General features: G+C 30.1%; 1 protein-coding gene across 9 annotated transcripts in view; it reads right to left on the reverse strand.

Moving 5' to 3' along the window:
- Positions 1-23,357, reverse strand: part of tmod (tropomodulin) — a 545,171-nt gene that overhangs the window by 367,313 nt on the left and 154,501 nt on the right. The window contains exon 2 of one of the 9 annotated variants that reach the window (XM_075292727.1): positions 13,341-13,747. The exons of the other annotated variants lie outside the window; for them this stretch is intronic. Coding sequence (XP_075148842.1) covers positions 13,341-13,427 — 87 coding nt within the window. The 5' untranslated portion in view covers positions 13,428-13,747. The remainder of the gene's footprint in view (positions 1-13,340; positions 13,748-23,357) is intronic. 9 annotated transcript variants of the gene reach the window in all.

Genomic DNA, 23,357 nt, shown 5'->3' on the forward strand with positions numbered 1-23,357 from the left:
GATCCCCAAAAATAATCTACAAAATTTTATTTCTATAGAAAATTTTGTCAAAATTTTATTACAATAGAAAATTTTGTCAAAATTTTATTACTATAGAAAATTGTGTCAAAATTTTATTACTATAGAAAATTTTGTCAAAATATTATTACTATAGAAAATTTTGTCGAAATTTTATTACTATAGAAAATTTTGTCAAACTTTTATTTCTATAGAAAATTGTAGCAAAATTTTATTTCTATAGAAGATTTTGTCAAAATTTTATTGCTATAGGAAATTTTGTCAAAATTTTATTATTATACAAAATTTTGTCAAAATTTTGTAGCTATAGAAAATGTTGTCAAACTGAATTATATAGGTCTCTAATGTACCAAATATATACCCTGTATGGACTAACTTACAATTGAGAAGACGATGTTAAGAAGTTTTAAGATACCTTGCCAACGGCAAGTGTTACCGCAACCCAAGTAATTCGATTGTGGATGACAGTCTTTAGTACAAGTTTCTATGCAATCCATAGTGGAGCCCCTTGGAAGAGCAAAATTCACCCGATCCGGTTGAAATTTGGTACGTGGTGTTAGTATATGGTCTCTAGTAACCATGTAGGAATTGGCCCATACCGGGCTTAATTATATATAACCCCATTTAAACCGTGGTGCAGTGGTTAGCATGCCCGCCGTGCATACACAAGGTTGTGGGTTCGATTCCTGCTACGACCGAACACCAAAAAGTTTTTCAGCGGTGGATTATCCCACCTCAGTAATGCTGGTGACATTTCTGAGTGTTTCAAAGCTTCACTAAGTGGTTGCACTGGAATGTGGAACGCCGTTCAGAATCGGCTATAAAAAGGAGGTCCCTTGTCATTGAGCTTAACATGGAATCGGGCAGCACTCAGTGATAAGAGAGAAGTTCACCACTGTGGTATCACAATGGACTGAATAGTCTAAGTGAGCCTGATACATCGGGCTGCCACATAACCTAACCTAAGCTAACCCATTAAAACCGATCCCCAGATTTGACCTCCGGAGCTCTTGGAGGAGCAAAATTCATTCGATCCGCTTGAAATTTGGTACGTGGTGAAATTTGGTACATTGCGCTAGTATATGGCCGCTAACAAACGTGCCAAAATTATCGGTCTATAGTTATATATAGCCGATCCCCAAAAATAATCTACCAAAATTTTATTTCTATATATTTGTTTTATTTATTATATATTTTGTCAAAATTTTTATTTCTATAGAAAATTTTGTCAAAATTTTATTACTATAGAAAATTTTGTCAAAATTTTATTTCTATAGAAAATTTTGTCAACATTTTGTTTCTATAGACGATTTTGTCAAAATTTTATTGCTATGGAAAATTTTGTCAAAACTTTATTGCTGTTGAAAATTTTGTCAAAATTTTATTGCTTTAGAAATGTACGTTTTTTTTTGCCAAATATATACCCTGTATTGACTAACTTTCAATTGTGAAGGCGATGTTAAGAAGTTTGAAGATACCTTGCCATCGACAAGTGTTACCGCAACCCAAGTAATTCGATTATTTTATTTCATGGATTTATTATGTTTGGGGAAAGTTTCCTATACTCTTATAATTTTTTACGTACGGGAGACGCACATGATGCATACACCCAGAGAAATGATTGGTTGGAATTCGAGTACGACAACAAATAGATAGTGGAGACCTACAATTTTTAGTTGTTTGGAATAAATGTTAGTTACTTCCCTTGTTTAACGATTTCTATAACCAATATAATAGCTGTGTGACTAAAAGTTCGTACACCCGACCAAATATTGGTCGTTATTTATATATTGAAGTAAGCAACCATTTCAATATATTCCATATTGTTGCGATAACTAATTTGTTTTGCCAATGTGTCACCAAACCCAACAGAAAGTCTGTCTGGCCAATAAGTTGGTTGTGTTAACAGATTTATAAAGGAAACTTGTTGCTATGGACTACATATGTGTTATGACAACAAATAATCTTTTGTTTCATTAATTACATAAAATTTTAAAAATCAAGTTAGATTTTTTTTCAAGGTAAGTAAGATAAACATCAAATTACAACTCACTCTTCACCATTTCTCTTAATTTCCATAAAATATGTAGATATATCTTAGCAAATGTGACCATTACAGATGTTGGGAAAGGTATATATAGGGTTTGTCTGCCTCATCATCGGTCTCAAAATCTCAACATTCCCCTGCTGCCGATATATAAGAAAAATTTCATGAGCCTGATTGAATCCCAAGTCACACTGAAAATTGATCACGTGATTGTGAGTGGTCGAACTAACAAAGTTAATGTATGGGCGTGAGTATTGGCGGAAGTTGGGAAAATCCATGTTATTAATTTGCTATGGGACGCTTCCAATGATGATAATATGCTACTACAACAACAACTGGAAATATTTGATTGTGCTTTTGAAGATTTTGCAAATCTCCACCTTAGCTATTTCATGGGTTTATCCTTTTTGGTCAATAACTACAATATACATTAATATATGTTATAATAAAATAAAAACTAAAATGAATTCAACGGATTTTTTCTTTAAATTCGCAAGCATTGGTTATCGGGCAAATAGTTAGTTGCTTTACCAAACGAATTCAATTTTATTGGTTGTGATTGCCAATTAGACTGTTAATGTGCCCAAACTGTAGTTCTTCAAACTATTTTACATACTGTTGTGTCAGACAACAATTGGTTGCTTCAATAAATTTTGTTGGTTATATTCTGATAGTAGATGGGACCAAATAATTTGGTTGGCAAAAAAATTGGTTGGCACAACAAATTTGTTTTCTGTGTGTACAAATTTACTAAATTAGTACTTCTCACAAAATATTTTATAATTTCTCTAAAATTTTTAAAATTTACTACAAACAGTCCATCTTGAACTTCGTGTGGCACTAAAAACATTTTTGCAATTTTGAAATCCAAGTTTTTCCTTCAAACTACAAAATTTTATTAAACAAGTAAAAAAAAAGTATTATGTGAAATAAATTTTCTTGCACTGAAAAAACACATACTCGTTTCCATACACCCGCAAAAAAAATCGCTTCTTTAACATATGTTCCAAACATATTTTGCAGGAAGCACATATATTATTGGATACTGCCGAAACATTAATATGTTTGTTTTATGTGAACATATTATATGTTTGGAAGCATTTTGAGCCCAAAAATATTATATGCTTTGAAGAATTTTTCCCAAAGACGATTGTGCTCATTCCCTAACATACTCGTAATTTTCACTTCCACGAAATTTTTTAGTTCTTGGCACCTTTTTCTGTAATACAAATAATGTTGAAGAAATTATTCACTTTTATAAATTTTTTAAATTTTACCTTTCGCCTGCACGGAGAATCGAACCGAGGACAACACAGTTTGTAAGCCAACACACTATCCACTAGGCTACGTAGCTGTTATAGTCACCAGTAGATAATTATCGTTATAAATTTCATTTATATAGCATAGTTTGCAGCGCCCACAAGCCCTGCTCCGAACGAACACTTTTTTTTAATTTAACTTTAAAACTTTAAAATTTGGAAGGAATTCAAAAACTCTAACAAAAGATGAACGTGGAGTCGAGTATAATATATAAATAATTTTATAATACAAACATAAATTTATTTAGGCGTGAACAGTTTTTTACTAGCATTTAAAACCATCGCTCTAAAATGACTTTTATTTTTCTTTAATAATTCATTTTAAAGAAAATAAACTTTTTAAATTGTTTTAGCTGCAAAACTCGAACTTAATGCCCGCTTTTATATTTGAAGGTGTGCGTAAACTCCTCGTGGACTGCTTATTAATAAAGAGGAACTAAACTTTGTTTTTATACATTTTAATGTTTAATTTTCCACTATTTCCTCCTTTTTTTATTTTATTGTCCTAACTCTAGAAAGAGTATAGTGCCCTTTCGTTATTTTTCTGAAGACCTCTGATTTCTTTTAACGAACCGAGAAAAAAATTGTGCCCATAATGCCGAAATGATAAACAAAACACATGTCCACACATATATAAAATGTTGCTCTCAAGGCGAAAACATATGCTGTTTGTTTTTCAAATGTCTATTCTCTTGGTTCCGAATGTCCATTCTCTTTATTCAAATTAAATAATATTTAAACTTATTTTAATATTTAATATTTAAAACAGTTTTCCGAAACAACATACAAGTGGTTTCACAGACAATGATCTCTTTTGATTCTTTTGCTGTGTTATGTTGATATATTTCGTCAACTCTCCCGGTTTCCATCTCTATTTCTTTCTCTATACTCCCTCTCTCTCTCTCTCTGTCGCTTGGAATAAAATATCACAACATATGTATGTTTAGTCGAAATTTGTAAATTTATATATGTTTGCATTCACACATATGATTTTTATGAAACATTCATGCCCCAAACATAATATATTCTAACATATTAATATAGATGTCCCAAACATTTTATGTTAGTTTAGGAACATTACATGTTTGCACTTAAATATATTGTGTTTTAAAATTGTGCCCGAAACACATTTTCTTTATATCGGAACATATGAAAAACATATTTTTCTAACAGTGTAGATTATGTATTTACCCTAATGATTTGGGTTTTAATTGTTCGTGTCTTGAAGTAGTTTTCTTCATATGCTATACAAACGTGTTAACAACAACATAAATTTTTAAATTCAGACTCGGCTTCCAGTAGAAATTATGCAATGTTTCAAGTAAAAACGTCTTTAAAATAAAGTTTTGAAAAAAAATGTCCTATTTTTGAACACTTTTTTGCTTTGTAGTCAAGATGCAAAAAGGCAAAAAATTTAAAGACAATTTCATTAATTTTAAAGGATTTTTCTGAATTATTAAAGTCAAGTAGACCTTAGTCCAAAAACGTTTTCTTTCATGTTATGATAACCAGTTTTAGGTTGAATCACTTATTTATAAGGACAAAACGACTTCATTGAAAAGTTTATCGACTTTTGGAGAAGGCAAAAAAAAAAAACTTTATATCAGAGAAATGCTAGGCAAAATTCGTATTCGTTTTTTAAGGACATGAAATTTTTGGTCTCACGACAATATTTTTTTTCAGTGTGAATTTGTTTTTTTCTTATTTTTATGACAACAGCGTGATGTCAGCGTTTGTTATACAGTTTAATTAAAATTTTCTAAAAATAATTAAAATATTCCAAAATTAACCAAAAGTTTTCTTCCTGGAGGGTTCACTGTTTTTTCAGTGAAGTACCTAGGTTAGGTTCGGTTAGGTGGCAGCCCGATATTTCAGGCTCACTTAGACTATTCAGTCCATTGTGATACCACATTGATGAACTTCTCCCTTATCACTGAGTGCTGCCCCATTCCATGTTAACCTCAATGACAAGGGACCTCCTTTTTATAGCCGTGTCCGAACGGCGTTCCACCTTGCAGTGAAACCACTTGGAGAAGCTCTGAAACCCTCAGAAATGTCACCAGCATTACTGAGGTGGGATAATCCACCGCTGAAAAAACATTTTGGTGTTCGGTCTAAGCTGGAATCGAACCCACGACCTTGTGAAGTACATATATCTTAAATTTAAAAGAGAATTGTTTCTTAAAGGTATTCTTACTTCAATTCTCCGTTTTTTTGGCTCGCTGTGTATAAAAAAGGATCTGTACTAGATTTCATAAAAATCGGTTAAAAATGTTGGTCATTAAAATATGGATAGACACACGGATATCGATTTAGGAGGCGATCCAAGGACTTGCACTACATTTAATGTGGATTCAGGTCCAATAGGCATTTTCACCCAAGTAGGAGTTATCCATATTTGAATCCATCTATGCAGAAATTCTAATGACATTTTTAAGCCATGTGCATTTAATTTTTTTTTGCGCCATAACTGACCTAATTCATTTGATATATGAAATAGTTTTTTTTTGCACACTTGTGCTTATTATTCTTAATTCACTAAATGTCACAACATTTTTCATGTTCTTAAATTTCCTTTGAATTCAAATTGTTATGGCAGATGATTAAAAATCGAGTATTTTCTATTTTTTTCGAAATATTTATTTTTAAAGCAATTACTAATTATTTTCTAATATGTTGAGAACATCAAATCATTGCTTATACATATGTACTTCGTGTGGTCATCCCTTGGAGACCGATCAAACCCCTTGGTCTCCATGGCATAGAAAAGATTCTAATGGACTCTCAGAAAAGATTTTCATTTTGTTTTTTTTTGCTTTCGATGTTTTTTTCTATAGAGAATCTATTTTGTTTTGTTGTCAGACAAAAATTGACACCCACTAGTCTGAGATTTATTAAAAAAGAAAATATCTATATGGATTTTCTGTTTGCTTAATTTCAAAATGAAAAATAAAACAAAAAAAAAAAGACATGAAAAATTAACAGAAATTAACTTAAGTATTAGAACATATTATTTATTTTTTTTTGTATATGTTTTGATTTCTCTTTGTCATTTCTTTATTTTTGAATTTCATTTCATCAGTATTGTGATTTGCTTAATTTTTTTTTTTCATTTTTCTCTACATTCTGGGGAAACATATAATTTATCCGAATTTGCATATTTACAAATGTATACACATACAAACGAATAAGATAACATGGTGATTTTGTTGTCTGTCTTAAAAAAAAAACGAAGTTAAAGTGAAAGAGTCATAAAATGCAAATCGTTACAATTACAGAATTTCTTTTTTATCTTTGATCTGCATAAAAATATGCCTGAAAAAATGAGCCAGTTTATATTTGCTGATTACAAACCGATGCTAATGAAATTTTATTATAAAGTATGAGCATTGAAGCCAGTCTTCAATCACAGAAATGATAGTATCAATTAAAAAATTAATTGAAGGTCAATTAAAAAGTTAATTGATCCAATTAAAAAATTAATTGGTACTATTATTTTTGTGATTGATTTTTGTTTCAATTAAAAAATTAGTTGAATCAATTAAATTTTTAATTGAATATTTTTTAAAACTCAATTAAAATTTTTATTGGAAAAATTTTCGTGAAATTTTTTTGTGTGTATATGAATCTCAGACTCTTAATTCTTGGTGTAACATACAAATATACAACATTTTTATAACTTGTATAACAAGAGAGGTGATCCAATTCATATTGGATATGACCTTAGGGTGGTCTACCATTAACTTGGTCTTAATTTATAAATCTCCTTTCCTATGGTTATATGGTTATGTTTTGTGGCAGCACGATGAATCAGGCTCACTTAGACTATTCAGTCCATTGTGATACCACAGTGGAGAACTTCTCTCTTATTACTAAGTGTTGCCCGATTCCACGTTAAGCTCAAAGACAAGGGACCTCCTTTTTATAGCCGAGTCCGAATGGCGTTCCACATTCCAGTGAGACCACTTAGAGAAGCTTTGAAACCCTCAGAAATGTCACCAGCATTACTGAGGTGGGATAATCCACCGCTGAAAAACTTTTTGGTGTTCGGTCGTAGCAGGAATCGAACCCACGACCTTGTGTATGCAAGGCGGGCATGCTAACCATGCATACACAAGGTCGTGTGTTCGATTCCTGCTACGACCGAACACCAAAAAGTTTTTCAGCGGTAATGCTGGTGTCTCCTTTCCTCAGTAATGCTGGTGTCTCCTTTCCTAAATGTCATCTAAAAAAAACGAAATCATTCAATAAAGGGAATTTTCATTTGTTGAATCTAAAAACCGTATGGGTCTTATGAATTTTGGTCCCAGCTAACGTTAAGGCTTTTCTTAAATATCTTAGACAGATTATTACAAATATTTCTTAGACTCAATTGTATTTCATCGGCCATGTAAACCAAAATTTAAAATTTTCATTTATTTTTTTCATTCACACCATGGAGATTTTGGAGCAGAAAAAAAACATAATGCAAATATTTTTCATAAATAATAAAGACATTTTTTCAAATGTCAAGAATAAATTGTCTCTCATACACATTGCGTTTCATATGATATCAAATATTCGTACTCGTTCCCTTTTTGCACTTCATTTACAAAATAAACATTGTGGTTGTGCTTTTCTCTTCGTCTATTTTTTCAGAGTATTGGGTTATTTTGTGAACAATGTGTACATCATTCATGTTGGGTTGTTTTTATAAAGAGCAAATATGCAAATAGTTTTGAATATGAAATAAAGGACATCATAATTGAAACATTTAAAAGAGCTTCATTCAAAAAAAAAAAAAAAAAAAACAAAAACAAAAACAAAACAAAGAAAGTTTTTGTATAGATTTATATTAGAGATTTTAGTTTATAACTTTAATGTATTATTGCAAATAGACTTTTCATAAGATTTCAGAGACAATTTCTTAGGTCTAGAAAAATAAAACGAAAATTTTTTTATATCATCCCAATAACCAGAAGGATGATGCTCATCCTTTATATGCAACACTATAGCAATTTGAGGGTGTATCCCATTCAAAACAAATATTCAACCGGCAGTGTAAATTGCTTTCTATTTGTTTCCATAGAAATAATATTTTGACAAAATTTTCTATAAAAATAAAATTTTGACAAAAGTTTCTATAGAAATAAAATTTTGACAAAACTTTCTATAGAAATAAAATTTTGACAAATTTTTCTATAGAAATAATTTTGACAAAATTTTCTATAGAAATAAAACTTTGATAAAATTTTCTATAAAAATAAAATTTTACAAAATTTTCTATAGAAATAACATTTTGATAAAATTTTCTATAGAAATAAAATTTTGACAAGATTTTCTAAAAAATAAAATTTTGACAAAATTTTCTATAGAAATAAAATTTTTACAAAATTTTCTATAGAAGTAAAATTTTAACAAAGTTTCCTATAAAAATAAAATTTTCACAAAATTTTCTTTAGAAAAAAAATTTGAAAAAAGTTTCTATAGAAATAACATTTTGACAAAACTTTCTATAGAAGTAAAGTTTTAACAAAGTTTCCTATAGAAATAAATTTTTGGCAAATTTTTTTTAGAAAGAAAATTTTGACGAAATTTTCTATGGAATAAAATTTTGAAAAAATTTTCTATAAAAATAAAATTTTGACAAAATTTTCTATAGAAATAAAAATTTGAAAGAATTTTCTATCGAAATAAAATTTGGACAAAATTTTAAAAAAAATTTCTACAGAAATAAAATTTTGACAAAATTTTCCATAAAAAAAAAATTTTGACAAGATTTTCTATAGAAATAAAATTCTGACAAAATTTTTTATAGAAATAAAATTTTGACAAGATTTTCTACAAAAATAACATTTTGACAAAATTTTCTACAAAAATAATATTTTGACAAAATTTTCTATAGAAATAAAATTACAATTATTTTTCGAGCTTTATGGACAGTATCTGGCGTTTTCTTTTCAATGGCTCTATTAACCATGTTCCTTAAACTATATCTGTCCATAAAGCTCGAAAAATAATTGTAAAATTAGACATATAGCATATGGACGTCAATTGCCTGTTTCGGTATCAGGCTAACATGAAATATAAGAAATATAATTTTGCAAAATTTTCTATAGAATGTTGACAAAATTTTCTTTAGAAATAAAATTTTGAAAAAATTTTCTGTAGAAATAAAATTTTGACAAAATTTTCTATGGAAATAAAATTTTGACAAAATTTTCTATAGAAATAAAATTTTGACAACATTTTCTATAGAAATAATAAATTGGCAAAATTTCCTAAAAAAATAAAATTTTGACAAAATTTTCAAAATTTTGACATTTTCTGTAGAAATAAAATTTTGACAAAAATTTCTATAGAAATAAAATTGAATAAAAATAAAAATTGTAGAAGTAAAATTTTGACAAAGTTTCCTATAGAAATATAATTTTGACAAAATTTTCTATAGAAATAAAATTTGTTGTTGTTTTTTATGATATCCGGCTTATGCCGAAATAAATTCATACAAACATTTCTCTTTTCCTTTGCCACCATCAAATATTTCGGCATAAGCCGGCTATCATAAACCTTTTTTCGGAAGGTTCAAGTGTGGTTCACTTTGGGTTTATTGAACTGCCTGAATTTATTCTGATAATTGGTTGATAGTTTTGCTGCAAGCAGAGGATGCTGATGAGGAATGTGATAATGCCGAAACATTCGTCCATCCAACCATCTTGCAGTCTATAGGGCTTTACCCAAATAAATTTGACAAACATTATTTTTCTCTGTTGGTTAAGCTACACTTGTAGTTTAGTCAATGCATGGTTTTAAGCTGAAATAAAAAAACAAGAACAATGCTTACAGAACCAAAAAAAAAAAAAATAACAAAACAAAACGAAATAAAATTTTGACAAAATTTTCTATACAAATAAAATTTTTACAAAGTTTGCCATAGAAATAAAATTTTGAAAAAATTTTCTATAGAAATAAAATTTTGACAAAATTTTCTATAGAAATAAAATTTTGACAAGATTTTCTGTAAAAATAAAATTTTAACAAAATTTTCTATAGAAATAAAATTGTGACAAAATTTTCTATAAAAGTAAAATTCTAACAAAGTTTCCTATAGAAATAAAATTTTGACAAAATTTTCTTTAGAAAGACAATTTTGATAAAATTTTCTGTAGAAATTAAATATTGACAAAGTTTCCTATAGAATTATAATTTCGGCAAAATTTTCTATAGAAATAAAAGTATGACAAAATTTTCTATAGAAGAAAAATTTTAACAAAGTTTCCTATAGAAATAAAATATTGACAAAATTTTCTTTAGAAAGACAATTTTGATAAAATTTTCTATAGAAATAAAATTTTGACAAAATTTTCTATAGAAATGAAATTTTTACAAAATTTTTTATAGAAATAAAATTTTGACGACATTTTCTATAGAAATAAAATTTTGACAAAATTTTCTATAGAAATAAAATTTCCGTTAGAAAGACAGTTTTGACAAATTTTCTATAGAAATAAAATATGGACAAAAAAATTTTCTTTAGAAATAAAATTTGGAAGAATTTTCTGTAGCAATAAAGTTTTGACAAAATTTTCTATGGATATAAAATTTTGACAAAATTTTGTATAGAAATAAAATTTAGACAAAATTTTCTATAGAAATAACATATTGGTAAAATTTCGTATAAAAATAAAAGTTTGACAAAATTTTCAATAGAAATAAAATTTTACAAAATTTTCTGTAGAAATAAAATTTTGACAAAATTTTCTATAGAGATAAAATTTAAAAAAAAAAAAATGTTTGTAGAAGTAAAATTTAAAAAAAAATTGTATTTTTTTATTTCAGCTTAAAACCATGCATTGACTAAACTACAAGTGTAGCTTAGCCAACAGAGGAAAATAATGTTAGTCAAATTTATTTGGGCAAAGCCCTATAGACTGCAAGATGGTTGGATGGACGCACGTTTCGGCATTACCACATTCCTCATCAGCATCCTCTACTTGCAGCAAAACTATCAACCAATTATCAGAATAAATTCAGGCAGTTCAATAAACCCCAGGTGAACCACACTTGACCCTTCCGAAAAAAGGTTTATGATAGCCGGCTGATGCCGAAATAAATTCATACAAACATTTCTCTTTTCCTTTGCCACCATCAAATCATCGAATTGAGTGCAGTTGGCAAAATTTTCTACAGAAATAAAATTCTGACATAATTTCTATAGAAATAAAATTTTGACCAAATTTTCTACAAAAATAAAATTTTGACAAAATTTCTATAGAAATAAAATTTGACAACATTTTTTTATAGAAATTACATCTTAACAAAGTTTCCATAGAAATACAATTTTGATAAAATTTTCTATAGAACATTTTGACAAAGTTTCGTATAAAAATAAAATTTTGACAAAATTTCTATAGAAATAAAATTTGACAAAATTTTTTATAGAAATAACATCTTAACAAAGTTTCCATAGAAATACAATTTTGATAAAATTTTCTATAGAACATTTTGACAAAGTTTCATATAAAAATAGAATTTTGAAAATTTTTTTGTAGAAATACAATTTTGACAAAATTTTCTATAGAAATAACATTTTGACAAAATCTTCAAAACATAGATAAAAATAAATCAAATAAAAGTTTGAGAAATAAAATCGTGACAAAATAAAATATTTTGGTTTGGTAGTTTTTTGGTAATTTTTTTTTAAATTTTTTGGTAGATTATTATTGGCTCGGGTGCCAATAATATTAATTGAAATTAAAAATTATATCCAAAACACTGAATGCGAATGACACCTTAACCCTTAAATGCACAATGTATAAGATACAACCAGAAAATAATTTTTACGTCTTAAAATTTTGACCGAATTCTATGAAATTAGGTTTACTGCATTAAAAAGCATCATAACGCTATTTTTAAAAATATATTTTTCCGGAAAATTTGTAGTACTTCTGAGTAACCTGCAGTCAAAATTGAAAATGCAATTTTAATCAAAAATTCAAAAAACTACAAATTGGAAGTTAAATAAAATTAACCAGAGATGATTGTAATATTGGTAAAAAAGTTGTGTAGTGTAATTATCTATTCTCTAGTAAACTGAAATTGTTTATTTGTAAATAAAAACTTAGTTTAATGAGCACTGTACTTTTTTTAAGATACAACCATTATTTTGCAAAAAAAAAAAAAAAACAAAAACAAAAACCATACACACATATTTTTTTTTATCAATGTGGCTTGCTGATGAGCCTGTTTTAACATTTTGCTTATTATATATTTTTTTCGGAAGAAACAGTGGTCTTGTGCATTTAAGGGTTAAGAAGTAATGCAAATTTAGTGCAAGTGTTGTTGAAATGGTGGACTTGCGTCATATGACAGGCCCATTTATCGTTTCTGCTTCATTTTTCGCCACTTCCGGATCCAAAAAGAACATTTCCACCACTTTATTGGTGAAGCTCTTTTTGCTAGGATACCTAAAGGTATAAAATTTGGCTTTTTTAATGTTTATTATTTATCGGAATCACTCTCAACAATCTGTTGATTTAATTTCCTAAGATATTAATATGATGTTCTCATAGATCTACAAATTGGCATTTTGGAGACTTGTTTACACCGGTCTACCAGTGTTAGTTTTAAGTATGGTGGAGCTTGCAGTGAACTGGAAGACCCGTTTTACTTGTATTGTATTTTTTCCAATGGTATGTGTATGCAAAAAATTATCTATTTATTTAATGGTTAAGCAATCCCCAAAAAGGCTCGGAGAAAATAATTTAAAATCTCAATTTCGTAATACCTCCCATATTTAGAGCTATTTCTTTTGAATCATTTTTGGGTTTATTCATAAAAATATATAAAGAGGTGATTTTTAATTATTTGAGAGAAAAAAAATACACTTCAATACGATTTTATAGTTTTTATGTTAACCAAATAAAAAAAATAGAAACTAAATTAAAAAAAAAATTTTGCAATAAATAAAAACCCACCGTTACTGTTGTTTTAGTTTTCTTCCATGTTGATTTCGAAGTAGTAGTGGTCTCCTGCTCCTCAACAATTTCTTCGGTATCGGCCATAGTTAGAGATGTGCGTGTATGTGTGAGAATGTGTGCTTTAATTGAGCTGTGTGATTGAATGTGTATGCGTTCGTTGATATCCTTTATGCTATGGATAACGCTGTTGTGTACAAATGAATGTAGGTTTGTTGTTGTCTTTTTTTTTCGTTTTTAGCACAACATATACCGACACATATGTAAGTGTGTTGTTATCCTTCTACTCCTGCTCCAAGTTACTGGCAACTACACAAAGTGTATGAGTATGTGTGTCTCCGTATTTTTTGTTTATTTATTTCTTTTGCAACTGTATTTGATATGTGATTTATAGCGATCAATTTTTACTGTTGGTTGCAAGGTAGATGAATTTTTTGTTGTTGTGTTTTTTTTTTAATATATATATTTTGTTTTTTTTTTTTTATTTTTTTTTGTAAAAAGTAGTTGGATGTTTAACAAAGCGTGAAACGAAACAAATAATAGGAAAGAATGATTAAATGGTTTATGGCTTCAATGGATTTTTCATCAGGGGAATTTTGAAATGATTACTTTATTTTTTGGAACACAATTCAAACGATGAACATTAGAATTAATTTTCACTTTTTTTACACATTAAGAATTTTATATTGTTTTGTAACCCTTTACTAAATTTATTTCATAAATATTATTTATATTTGTTATATATTTTTTGTAATAAATATTTGATTTTTTGTATATTTATAATAAGTGATTTTTTTTCTATATATTTTTAAATATTGAAAAATATGTTTCCACTTTAACTCTTTTAGTTTGAGTGGCTTTCATGAAAACACAAACAATTGCATTTACTTCTTTTTTGAGGTTTTATCTCTTGTACACATTTTGCTGTGAAATATTCTTTTGTTTAGTTTCACAAGATTTGTTTATATTGCTTTCAATTTGTTTTTTATTTATTTATTTATTTTATTATTTTTTGTTGTTTTTCTAAAAAAGAATCCATAAACCATATAACACATTTTATTATAAGTGGCAAACAAATAAACAAATAATCGTTTTCTTTCTGGGTCATTGATGCATATTTGAAATTTATTTAAACAAAAATATCATTGAGATGCGTATGATGATGTATTCAATAAATTAAAATGATTTAGGTTCAAAAATGTGAAATATGAAATAACCATCACAATATCTATTAGCAAAGAAAATTTTGGCCATAGGAATTATATAAAAAACAATTTATATTTTTTTTTTCATATTCATCTCTTATTTCAAAATTTCCAATCTATCCAAAAACTGGTAATACAGAGCAGTTAGATTTGGGATTTTCGTAGGATATTGGCCGTATTATGAATTTCCTTGCACTTTAAGCGAATTATTTCCTCATGCTAGTACGAAACAAAAAAATCCTTGAAATATGCTATCACGATATTCTAGAAGAAAATAAATTTAATTTATTTGCTTTAAATCTACTTTTTCTCTATTGTTTCACATTTCTAGTACTTAAAAAAAAACCAAAAAAAAAAAAACAGAACAGAACAGAACAAGCAAAAGAAAATTTTAATAAAACGCATATATAATCCCTAAAACAACAGAATAAGATATGAAAATGTACATATAATTTTACGATTTAACAAAAAATATATATTTAAGACATCTATAGAACTGTGAGAATACCAAATGGAAAATTGGAAACAAAAAACATAGCAAATTTTTAAGTGGCGGTTGTTTACGCACGTGTTAGGTTCACATGGTAAAAACTATAATCGTATATTAAAAAAATGTATACACTCAAAAAACGGGGTGACCAAATTCCATATAACATTATTTTATTTCATGGAAATTTTAATGTTTTAGTTAAAAACAAATATATACGGCCGTAAGTTCGGCCAGTCCGAAGCTTATGTACCCTCCACCATGGATTGCGCAGACACTTCTACTAAAGACTGTTATCCACAATCGAATTACTTGGGTTGCGGTAACACTTGTCGATATCAAGGTATCTTAAAACTTCCTAACACCGTCTTCTAAATTGTAAGTTCGTCCATACGTGGTATATATTCAACAAAAAAAGGCCGATTAAATGCTTATATAATTCAGTTTGACAACATTTTCTATGGAAATAAAATTTTGGCAAAACTTTCTATACAAATAATATTTTAACAAAATTTTATATAGATATAATTTTTTTTACAAAATTTCCTATAGAAATAAAATTTTGACAAAACTTTCTATACAAATAAAATTTTAACAAAATTTTATATAGATATAAATTTTTTTACAAAATTGTCTATAAAAATAAAGTTTTGACAAAATTTTCTATAGAAATAAAATTTTGATAAAATTTTCTATAGAAATAAAATTTTGATAACATTTTCTATAGAAATACAATTTTGACAAAATTTTCTATAGAAAAAAATTTTGACAAATTTTTTATAGATATAAAATCTTGACAAAATTTTCTATAGAAATAAAATTTTGACAAAATTTTCTATAGAAATAAAATTTTGGTAGATTATTTTTGGCTCTAGTGGCAACAATGATTATGAACCGATATGGACCAATTTTTGTGTGATTGGGGATCGACTATATATAACTATAGACTGATATCGACCAATTTTGGTATGGTTGTTAAATACTAACACCACGTACTAAGTTCAATCTGATCGGATGCTCCTCCAAGAGGCTCCGGAGGTCAAATTTGGGGATCGGTTTCTATGGCAGCTATATATAATTATGGACCGATATGGACCAATCCTGGCATGGTTGTTAGAGATGATATACTAGCACCACGTATCAAATTTCAACCGAATCGGATGAAAGTTGCTTCTCTTAGAGGCTCCGCAAGCCAAATCTGGGGATCGATTTCTATGGGGGCTATATATAATTATGAACCGATATGGACCAATTCTGGCATGGTTGTTAGAGATCATATACTAACACCACGTACCAAATTTCAACCGGATCGGATGAAATTTGCTTCTCTTAGAGGCTCCGCAAGCCAAATCTGGGGATCGGTTTATATGGGGGGCTATATATAATTATGTACCGATTTGGATCAATTTTGGCATGGTTTTTAGAGACCATATACTAACATCATGCACCAAATTTCAGCCGGATCGGATGAAATTTGCTTCCCTTTGAGGCTCCGCAAGCCAAATCTTTGGGATCGGTTTATATGAAGGCTATATATAATTATGAACCGATGTGGACCAATTTTTGCAAGGTTGTCAGAGACCGTATACCAGCACCATGTACCAAATTTCAGCCAGATCGGATGAGATTTTCTTCTTTTTGAGGCTCCACAACCCAAATCTGGGGATCGGTTTATATGGGGGCTATACGTAAAAGTGGACCGATATGGCCCATTGGCAATACCATCCGGCCTACATCAATAACAACTACTTATGCCAAGTTTGAAGTCGATAGCTTGTTTCGTTCGGAAGTTAGCGTGATTTCAACACACGGACGGACGGACATGCTTAGATCGACTCAGAATTTCAACACGACCCAGAATATATATTATTTGGGGTCTTAGAGCAATATTTCGATGTGTTACATACGAAATGACAAACCTATTATACCCCCGTCACCATTCAATGGTGGTGGGTATAAAAATGTCCCTAATATGTGTTTACTAATTTTTATACTCTGCGCCACACTGTGGAACAGGGTATTATAAGTTTGTGTATATGTTTGCATCGCCCAGAAGGAGACGAGAAAGACACATGGTGTCTTTGTCAAAAATGTTCAGGGTGGGTCTCTGAATCGATCTAGTCATGTCCGTCCGTCTGTCTGTGAACACATTTTTGTGATCAAGGTCTAGGTTGCAGTTTTAGTCCAGTGGTTTGGGTCAGAAAGAACCCTACTGATTTTGGAAGAAATCTAAATCTGAATCTGACTTATATGGGCTTGCAATTTTGCACAAACATAAAACTTGGTTCAGATTTAGATATAGTTCCCATATACGAATATATATCTTTCGCCCGATTTTCCGTCATATGACCCCAGAGGTCAAAGTTGTAGTCCGATTTACGTGAAGATTTTTTATGTGAATTGTACAAAGGAAAAATAATTAACGTAGTATAACTATGCACGTCAAATTTGCTTGAAATCGGTTCAGATTTCGATATAGCTTCCATATACATATATGTTTTTCCGATTTGCCGTCCGTCCGTCCGTCCGTCTGTCTGTCTGTCCGTCTGTCTGTCTGTCTGTCTGTCTGTCTGTCTGTCTGTCTGTCTGTCTGTCTGTCTGTCTGTCTGTCTGTCCGTCTGTCTGTCTGTCTGTCTGTCTGTCTGTCCGTCTGTTCATGTATTTTTGTGCGCAAAGTACAGGTCGCAGTTTAAGTCCGATCGTCCTCAAATTTGGCATAAGGTCGTTTTTTTTTTTTAACAAAGACAATCGCTATTGATTTTGGAAAAATCAGTTCTGATTTAGATATAGCTGCTATATATATTTATCCCCGATCTGGTCATAATTGCCGTGTTTATCAACCGATGTTCTTCAAAATCAGTACATCTGAATATTTTATGAGGCTCGAAAAACTTGCAAAATATCAGCTAAATCGGTTCAGATTTAGATATAGCTCCCATATATATCATTCGTCCGATTTATACTCATATGACCACAGAGGCCAATTTTTCGCTCCGATTTAGTTGAGATTTTGAACAGGGAGTAGAATTAGCATTGTAGCTATGCGTGCCAAATTTGGTTGAAATCGGTGCAGATTTAGATATATCTCCCATATATAGTTTTCGCCCGATTTACACTCATATGACCACAGAGGCCAATTTTTAAATCCGATATTGTTGAAATTTTGCACAGGGAGTAGAATTACCATTGTTGCTATGCGTGCCCAATTTGGTTGAAATCGGTTCAGATTTAGATATATCTCCCATATATAGCTTTCGCCCGATTTACACTCATATGACCACAGAGGCCAATTTTTAACTCCGATTTAGGTGAAATTTTGCACAGGGAGTAGAATTAGCATTGTTGCTATGCGTGCCAAATTTCGTTGAAATCGGTTCAGATTTAGATATAGCTCCCATATATATGTTTTTCTGATTTCGACAAAAATGGTCAAAATACCAACATTTTCCTTGTAAAATCTCCACTGCTTAGTCGAAAAATTGTAAAAATGACTCTAATTTTCCTAAACTTCTAATACATATATATCGAGCGATAAATCATAAATAAACTTTTTCGAAGTTTCCTTAAAATTGCTTCAGATTTAAACGTTTCCCATATTTTTTTACTAACATTGTGTTCCACCCTAGTGCATTAGCCGACTTAAATCTTGAGTCTATAGATTTTGTAGAAGTCTATCAAATTCTGTCCAGATCGAGTGATATTTAAATGTATGTATTTGGGACAAACCTTTATATATAGCTCCCAACACATTTAACGGATGTGATATGGTATCGAACATTTAGATCTACAAAGTGGTGCAGGGTATAATATAGTCGGCCCCGCCCGACTTTAGACTTTCGTTACTTGTTTTTCACTAATTTTTATACCCTGCGTCACACTGTGGAACAGTGTATTATAAGTTCGTGTATATGTTTGCATCACCCAGAAGGAGACGAGAAAGACACATAGTGTCTTTGTCAAAAATGCTCAGGGTGGGTCTCTGAATCGATCTAGCCATGTCCGTCTGTCCGTCCGTCTATCTGTGAACACATTTTTGTGATCAAGGTCTGGGTCGCAGTTTTAGTCCAGTGTTTTGGGTCAGAATAGAACCCTACTGATTTTGGAAGAAATCTAAATCTGATATAGCTACTACATATATATTTCGCCCGATATGGACTTATATGGGCCCAGAAGCCAGAGTTTAACCCTGATTTGCTTCAAATTTTGCACAAACATAAAACTTGGTGGTATAGTCAAGTCTGCGAAATTTGATTGAAATCGGTTCAGATTTAGATATAGTTCCCATATACGAGTATATATCTTTCGCCCGATTTTCCGTCATATGACCCCAGAGGTCAAAGTTGTAGTCCGATTTACGTGAACATTTTTTTATGTGAATTGTACACAGGAAAAAGAATTAACGTAGTATAACTATCCATGTCAAATTTGCTTGAAATCGGTTCAGGTTTCGATATAGATTCCATATATATGTTTTTATTAATTTTTTTTTTTAAGAAAATTTTGTAGTGTGAAGGTAAAACTTGGAGTTCAAAAATGTAAGAATGTCTTTAGTGCCAAACGAAGTTCAAGATGGGCACATTTGTAATAAAATATATTATAAAATTTACAAATTTCAAGAGATGACGAACTATTTTGTGCGAAGTACGAATTTAGTAAATATTTATGCTTGAATAAAATTTGTCCCGTTGTTTAGTTAATTTAACTAACGTACGCAAAAAATTATAAAACTCAAGGAAATGTTCTCCAAACATAATAATTCCATGAACTAAAATAAAGTTAAATTGGCTTTCGTGAAATAAAGTGTTCACTTTTTTTAGTGAGAAAAGTGGCGAAAATTTTTCTACAATTTCATTTCTATTAACTGACATATTATGCGCAATGAAGCTAAGTAAAAATAGTTCTTAGTGTCAGATAAATTCGGTTCTTGAATTTAGTTTTTTGGTCCGTCCGACGTAGAAAGAAAATGTAATAATTATCAATATATAATCTCTTTTTATACCCTCCACCATAGGATGGGGGTATATTAACTTTGTCATTCCGTTTGTAACACATCGAAATATTGCTCTAAGACCCTTAACGTATATATATTCTGGATTGTGGTGAAATTCTGAGTCGATCTGAGCATGTCTGTCCGTCCGTCCGTTTGTTGAAATCACCCTAACTTCCGAACGAAACAAGCTATCGACTTGAAACTTGGCACAAGTAGTTGTTATTGATGTAGGTAAAATGGTATTGCAAATGGGCCATATCGGTCCACTTTTACGTATAGCCCCCATATAAACGGACCACCAAATTTGGCTTGCGATTGCTTTAAGAGAAGCAAATTTGATCCGATCCGGCTGAAATTTGGAACATGGTGTTAGTATGTAGTCTCTAACAACCATGCAAAAATTGGTCCACATCGGTCCATAATTACATATAGCCCCCATATAAACCGATCCCCCGATTTGGCTTGCTGAGCCTCTAAGAGAAGCAAATTTCATCCCATCCGGCTGAAATTTTGTACATGGTGTTAGTATATGGTCTCTAATAACCATGCAAAAATTGGTTCACATCGGTCCATAATTATATATAGCCCCCATATAAACCGATCACCAGATTTGACCTCCGGAGCCTCTTGGAAGACCAAAATTCATCGGATTCAGTTGAAATTTTGTACATGGTGTTAATATATGACCTCAAACACCCATGCAAAAATTGGTTGAAATCGGTCCATAATTATATATATAGGCCTTATATCAACCGATCCCCAGATTTGACCTCCGGAGCCTCTTGGAAGAGCGGTGCCTTTTGGATAAGCAAAATTCATCCGATATGGTTGAAATTTGGTATGTGGTGGTAGTATATGATATTTAACAACTATGCCAAAAGTGGTCCATATCAGTCCATAATCATATATAACCCCCATATAAACCGATCCCGAGATTTGGTTTTGGAGCCTCTTGGAGGAGCAGACTATTCAGTCCATTGTGACACCACATTGGTGAACTTCTCTCTTATCACTAGTGCTGCCCGATTCCATGTTAAGCCTAATGACAACAACCATTCCTAACTAGGTCCATATCGGTCTGTAGTTATATATAGCCATCAGATAAATCGATCCCCAATCACACAAAAATTGGTCCATATCAAGTGCATAATTGTATATAGCCCCCATATATGCAACCCCCATATTTCAATTCTGGCTCTCTACGTATTGTCTAGTACATACCACGTATGGACTAACTCACAATTTAGAAAACGGTGTTAAGAAGTTTTAAGATACCACAACCCAAGTAATTCGATTGTCGATGACAGTCTTTCGTAGAAGTTTCTACGCAATCCTTGGTGGAGGGTACATAAGATTCGGCCTGGCCGAACTTACGGCCGTGTATACTTGTTTTTACTTACATTGTGTTTCACCCTAGTGCATTAGTCGACTTAAATTTTGAGTCTATAGCTTTTGTAGAAGTCTATCAAATTCTATCCAGATCGAGTGATATTTAAATATATTTATTTGGGACAAACCTTTATATATAGCCCCAACACATTTAACGGATGTGATATGGTATCGAAAATTTATATCTGCAAAGTGGTGCAGGGTATAATATAGTCGGCCCCGCCCGACTTTAGACTTTCCTTACTTGTTTTTATTAACATTGTGTTCTACAACAGGACATTAGCCGACTTAAATTTAAAGTTTGTACAGTTTGTAGAACTCTGACAATTTTTGTCCAGATCTGGTCAGATGTAGACTTTCCTTACTTGTTTTAATTATTTTTTTGTTTACAAATTGAAAGAGATGACGAACTTTTTTGTGAGAATCACGAATTTAGTAAATCTTTATGCTTCAATATAATTTTTTCCCGTTGTTTAGTTAATTTAACTAACGTACGCAAAATATTATAAAACTCAAGGAAATATTCTACAAACATAATAATTCCATGAACTAAAATAAGGTTAAATTGGCTTTCGTGAAAAAAGTGTTCACTTTTTTTAGTGAGAAAAGTGACGAAAATTTATCTACAACGCAGCAAAAAAATTTTCAGAAGAACTGAAGCCACAACTTTAAAAGCACTTCCAAAAATGACCTCCCAAAGAAGTTCTTTATTTTAGTTGCACAGGAAGTTCATTTAAGTCAATTTTTTATAACATGCTTTTTCCATATTTTTAATGGAAAATTTTAAATTTTTTGTTTCAAATAGGTTAAAAATAGGTTAAGAATTAATAAAATGGTAAAAATTATTTAAATTTTGCCGAAAGAAAAATCCTACCTTACACCTACACCTTAAGAAGCCCATGTAAAATTCATCGCTTCTGCGGCAATTTTGCATCACTTCCGGATCCAAAAAGAACATTTTCACTACTTTTTTGGCGACGCTTTTTCTGCTGGGAATTTCTATTAACTGACAGATTACGCTTAATGAAGCTAAGTAAAAATGGTTCTTGGGTCAGATAGATTTGTCAGAGAGTTTGGTCCGTCCGTCCGTAAAAAGAAAATAGAATAATTATCAATAGAGAATCTCTTTTTAATTACTATATAAATTGTTTTGAAAAATGTAGATACTAAAAATATTTGTAATTTTTCCTTTATGTTATAATTTTTGAAAAATATATATTATTACTTTTTTTCTTTAAATAAAATTGAATATGTTTACAACAAAAAGAAAATTATTTAAAGGTCATATCTTATTGCTCTTCCACTCAACACACACAGAACCTTTGTTATATTTTATTTACCATATATTCATAATCTATTGTAAATATATTTTTTTTTATAATATATGTTAAAAACAAATCTTCTCGCACTGATATCCACAGGGGCTTTATAATTTTGTGTTTTTGTTTGAACATTCTTGGAGTCACTGTGCTAAGAATATAAATTAATACGTCATGGATTAATATGACTAATACGAACAAAAGAATAAAGCGACACCATTTAAATCCATTATGAATCACCTGTCACATATTTAATGATGATTATCTCGTATATAGTATATATTGATAATTAATTTATATCAATGTGAGAAAAATCTAATAAAATTTGTAAATTTATTATTAAAATTCATAAGGAATATATTGGCATATTTGCGATTGAAACAATAGGAAATATATATTAAGTGTATGTATTTGAAAATAATAAAAAATTTACGTTGTCGTGGAAAAAAATTCATGCCGAATGCATATTTCTTCTATGGCAAATCACTATGTGGTTAGAGTATAAATTTGGTCTGTGGGAAATGTGCTAAATTCCATAATATTTTGATCAGTACATTATGGGTCCTTCTGAGTATAGCTACACTCAAAAAAAGTGAGCTCTCTATTTCACTAAAGCCAATTTAACTT

Source organism: Haematobia irritans, chromosome 1, assembly GCF_050003625.1.
Source record: "Haematobia irritans isolate KBUSLIRL chromosome 1, ASM5000362v1, whole genome shotgun sequence".
In the NCBI taxonomy this organism is placed as follows: Eukaryota; Metazoa; Arthropoda; class Insecta; order Diptera; family Muscidae; genus Haematobia; species Haematobia irritans.